We start from the raw sequence: 4,783 nt of genomic DNA on the forward strand, positions 1-4,783 counted from the left end.
GGGGAGAAAATTATATAGTCCTGTAATACTGTGCAGATTTCTTCTTAATGATTTACTGGAAATTTATAAATGCAGAATATTATTCTCCTTTTGCCATAGGTTCTTGTCTGTGTGCAAGCTCTGATGAAGCAGTTGGGTCTGACTTTAGCATTTTACCATAGATCAAATTCCATGGGTTTATGCCTTTTTTTTTTTTGGGGGGGGGGGCTTATTTGTTAGCAGAAGACATTACACTACCTTTTGTCATTTAAGAACACATGTTATGTCTTGAGTAAAACTAGATCCTGTTCCTGTGCCTCCTTTCTTTTACATACAACTATTATTCTCAGCAGCTGCCTTTTTACCTTGACTTACTCAGGATTTCCATTTGTTCTCTGAGCTTTATGAGAGAATTTTTAACAGGTCTTTATAGAGTATTGGCTGATGACTGAAAAAGTGGTTAAAAGTTTCAAAGACCATTTATTACCTTATTTCTGACAAGGCAAGTTACTATCTAGACCTACACATTCATCACTATCTTTTAACAGGCATTTTTTTGTACCACTTTCCCTGCTCCCTGTGTTAGTATGGAGCAGGACTGGCAGAGATGCTTGGCATTGAGTATGTCACTGCTGGAGCATGGTGGGCTGAAACAAAGGCTATCATGTACCATTGTTCAGGAGTTTACCTGAAATTTGATTAACCTGTAGTTAAAGAGACCTTAAAATCAAGTGGTGTCAACTATATCCATAGGTAATAGATAAAAAGTATTTTTGTATCAGCTAGTTTGCATTTCTTTTGACATATTATGCTTGGTATGTTGGCCTCGAGCCAGGGACCAGGAAGTAACATCCAGACTTCAGCTGCAGCTGGTAGGCTATCAGCTACCTAACGTAGTACTCATGTAGTTTTAAGTTTGAAAGCAAATCCTTGAGATATTATGGCTGCATGAACAACAGTTTGTTTTGTTTCCTGGCTTTAACTTACAATACTAATTTTTTTCCTCAAAGAGAAATAGAAGATGCAGTACAAATTAAATGTAAAAAATAAGTAGGCTTCTTAGTGTTGGATCAAAATGGATTACTTGTATTCCCCTGTATCTTTGAGGCCTGTCTTTGATTCTCAATTTTAGGGCAAAAATGCATTTTTCAAAGACCTTACTTCAATTCAGCTGCTACCTAGTGGGGATATGGATCCAAGTGTGTTATCCATACGACAACAGGTAGGTGTAAGTTTTGTACTGAAAGTTCTTAAACTTTAAAATTTCAAGTAATACTGAAGTAACATGTAATTTTTGCTTCTAAGTTCTTGGTCAAAGTTGTGAGTGCAGCGGTTCAAGCACTATGTTCATCACAAAAGGCCAAAGAAGTCTCAGAAGAGGAATTGTTTCCTTTTGAAAAGGGGAAGAATTGGCCAACTTTGGCTGTGGGCCTGGCTCAGTATCTTCAAATCTCTGAGGATGTGGTCAAAAGGCATTATGTCTGTGAACTGTATAGTTATGGGATGGATCATCTTGGTGAAGAGGTAATAACAGCTTTTAACAATTTTCAATCAATACAGCATTATGTCAGATATTCTGCTAAAATTATTTTTTCACTTACTTAAGATGCCTGAAAGGGTTAGGCAAGTATTACCAGGCTCAAAAAATCCCCAGGATGAAAATGTCAGAGACTGGAAAAGTACTTTTTCAAGACCATTAATTACCCTCATTTTTCCTTCTTCCCAACAAGAATTTGTGTATAGCAACTAGTGGAAGCATGATAGGGAGGTATACTACTGCTCTAAACCAGTACATCCTTTTTTATTTTACTGTATTTGATAGTTTCAAGAATCTGCTTTTTTGCCTGTAATCTCTTCTTTTAGAAAAAGTTTACCGGTCCTTGGACAAGAAAATCCTTCCCTTTCTTGAGGGTAAAAGCAAACGAGATTATGTGGAACTTAGGAATATAGTGCTGAACTGTAAAACAGATCTTGTGCTCATGCTAATCACTGTGTAAAGTACAGAGTAATTCTCTGCCGTTGTTCACTATTCTGCTGTTCTGAAGCTTTTAATAATGTGCTTTATTACAGTAACAGGTAATGCAAGAAACAGTCTGAAAACTATTTGTCCTTTCAGTATCGAGACGTTTCTTTTGATACAGCTTTTCAAGCCTCCAGATAAGTGAGCCGTGTCATGCTGAAATGGTTTCTAGTTCCTTGTATTTTTCTGTCTTCAGGCCTTTCTTCAGGTGACTGACAAAGAAGTGCTTGCATCACAGCTGCTCATACTGGCTGGACAGAGACTGGCCTTTGCTTTACTTCACACGCAGACAAAGGAGGGTATGGAACTCCTCACTAGGCTTCCTCCAACACTATGTACTTGGCTCAAAGCTATGGTAAGTTAAGCTCGATTTAGGAAAAGAGGTTCATTTTCAGAAGCTTCTGTTCACCAAGACACAGATTGCATCTGAATGGCCCTTTCTTACTAATGGGAACAAGAATTTGTTCTCATTTTTCCTGGTGCTAGTTCTGTGTCATGAAGGGTAAAGCAGTTTCACGCTTAATGGAGTTAATAAACCTTAGTAATCTGTTTTATATAAATTCAGGAGGGCTTATACGCAGATGATCATCTGTAAAATTACTATAATGCTGTGTTTATTCTTTTATATAGGACCCCCAGGAACTTCAGAATGTAGAAGTGCCAATTGCAACAACAGCTGAACTAGTTAACAAAGTCATAGAGCACTTACCGGAGAACCACGGGCAGTATAGCCTTGCCTTGAACCTGATAGAGGCTGTAGAAGCCATCTCATCATGACATTCTTGGTTAGCACAGTTCTGCTATATAGTGCTATAATGCATGATTTTAAACAATGAGGCTGAACAGAAAGAACCTTCCTTGTGGCTGTTGTTAAACAACAAAAAGAACGATGCTCCCCATCCCAGAATTTCAGAAGGTAATTTTAAAATGGAGTATATTTTAAGTTCTGCACTAGTACAAAGATGTTTAGTTTCTAGTACACTTGTCAGTATCTGAAATGCTTTGTTATTTATTTCTGACTTGAGCGCTTTTTGCAGTAGTCTAAATTGGATATATTTGACAGCAGTTTTAGTCTATTTACAAAATCAGATCTTGTGAAATTCTGTATTTCATGCTGGCAGTAACTGCTCCAGTTTCAATGTTCCATGTATGATTTGTTTTTCAAAATATGCTGTAGAACTACACCCAAGAAAACCTGAAGTTACCATGTAAAGCCAATACTGCTTTTTCAGCAGCTAGAGCTGGTGTTGGGCTCATGCCTTGTAACTGCGTTAGACGTGACGACGACGACTGCACTAGACATAGGATGAAATGTGCTGGGGCCTTATGCAAAGGGAGAACAGCCCGCAGTAGAAGTGGCTTGGGAAGGAGAATCCAATTCTCCAGACTCAAACAGGGACTCATCTTTTAGTCCAGATCTCCCAGTGTTGTCTCTAGGGTGCTGGGCTGCAGCTAAAACCGGATTTACATCCTCCTCCTTTATTATTAAGCTCTGCTGAGTTTAAGTAGGTCAAGGAATGTCTTACTATAAGATTGTTCCCCCGTCTTATCATTGTAGAAGATGTAGTATGCTATAAATCTCTGCACATGTTAAACTTGTAGTTGAAAATTGCTTAGTTGACCCAACTTCACTGAAGACCTATAGTACTGAGTACTTTAGCCTTAAAAAAACCACTTTTATTTATGGTACCTACAGGGAATCATATAGTGAGTGTCTTCGCTATTGGAGAGGTATGAAACATGATTATCTTGCATCAGTTAGTACTGTTTACTATCTACCTAAAGGAAGCCAGGAGAGAAAAATGAAATTGGTGTGAATTGTTTTTGTCTTAAAGTCAGCTGAAATTACTAGCTCCATCTTGTAACCTGCTCCTCTTGCATTGTATGTAAGAAACATTCAGTATTCTGCCTTGCTGGAGACAGAATTTGGTCTTACCTTTCTGAAGTATGTGCTGCTGTCATCTAAGGGTTGGACTCCCCCTAAAAAACAAGCCTTGTTCTGCACAGCCTCCTCCACCTGTTCAGCATCGCCAGTTCCTAATCGCTGCACTTCAATGTAGCTGACAAAGGCTTCTTGAAAAGTTTTGATATTCAGTGTTTGACTTCCTACAGTGACATGAGGTCAGATAGAGGAATGAATAGTAAGAATTCTAGTAAGAGTAAGTGGCCAGCCCTGGTCTGTGTGTTAGGTACTTCTATACTGACTTCCGTAACTAAGGTTAAAACAGCTGCAGGGGGAAAACAGAAGGCAGCAAGATTGTACAGGTGACTTTACCACCTTGCCTGACAGCACGTCAAACTTTTGCAGAAATGAGCATGCTAGAGATTTGGTCATCATGGAACCTGAGGAAAATCAAAAATGTTTCTTGGTTGCATTACATTCCTGTATCCTGGTACAGCTGTGCAAAGGACTTTACTGTAACAGAGTATCACATCAGAGCTGACACACTACACCAATCAAATCTGTAATGTATTGTAAGTAATACCCTGTACATAGTGCTATTTTGTGTCTAATTTGCTGTGGATTTGTGTAAATTGATTAAATAAAATTTGAGGTTTCAGTGTGTCTTCTCCTTCTTTTTAGGGAATGGCAGTCACCACCTTTTCTGTTCTGTTTTGCAAAAGGAGTAGATGCTCCAGTGTAGAGAGGACTGGTGCTCTAGGGTTCTGCGGAACTACTGACAGTATAAAAATTAAGCCATAGCTGTTTGACTGTGAGCTTTTACTTAAATTGAAGTGAACTTCAGAAGAACCCAGGTTGCTAAAAACAAGTAACTCAGTTAT

General features: G+C 38.6%; 1 protein-coding gene across 1 annotated transcript in view; it reads left to right on the plus strand.

Moving 5' to 3' along the window:
• Positions 1 to 4,572, plus strand: part of RAB3GAP2 (RAB3 GTPase activating protein subunit 2 (non-catalytic)) — a gene marked incomplete at its 5' end in the record, with an annotated part of 38,566 nt that extends 33,994 nt beyond the window's left edge. The window contains 4 exons of the mRNA XM_009703485.1: positions 1,112 to 1,201; positions 1,285 to 1,503; positions 2,196 to 2,354; positions 2,630 to 4,572. Coding sequence (XP_009701787.1) covers positions 1,112 to 1,201; positions 1,285 to 1,503; positions 2,196 to 2,354; positions 2,630 to 2,776 — 615 coding nt within the window. The remainder of the gene's footprint in view (positions 1 to 1,111; positions 1,202 to 1,284; positions 1,504 to 2,195; positions 2,355 to 2,629) is intronic.
• Positions 4,573 to 4,783: the final 211 nt, after the last annotated feature.

The sequence above is a fragment of the Cariama cristata genome, unplaced genomic scaffold (assembly GCF_000690535.1).
Source record: "Cariama cristata isolate BGI_N322 unplaced genomic scaffold, ASM69053v1 scaffold17357, whole genome shotgun sequence".
NCBI classification, from domain to species: Eukaryota; Metazoa; Chordata; class Aves; order Cariamiformes; family Cariamidae; genus Cariama; species Cariama cristata.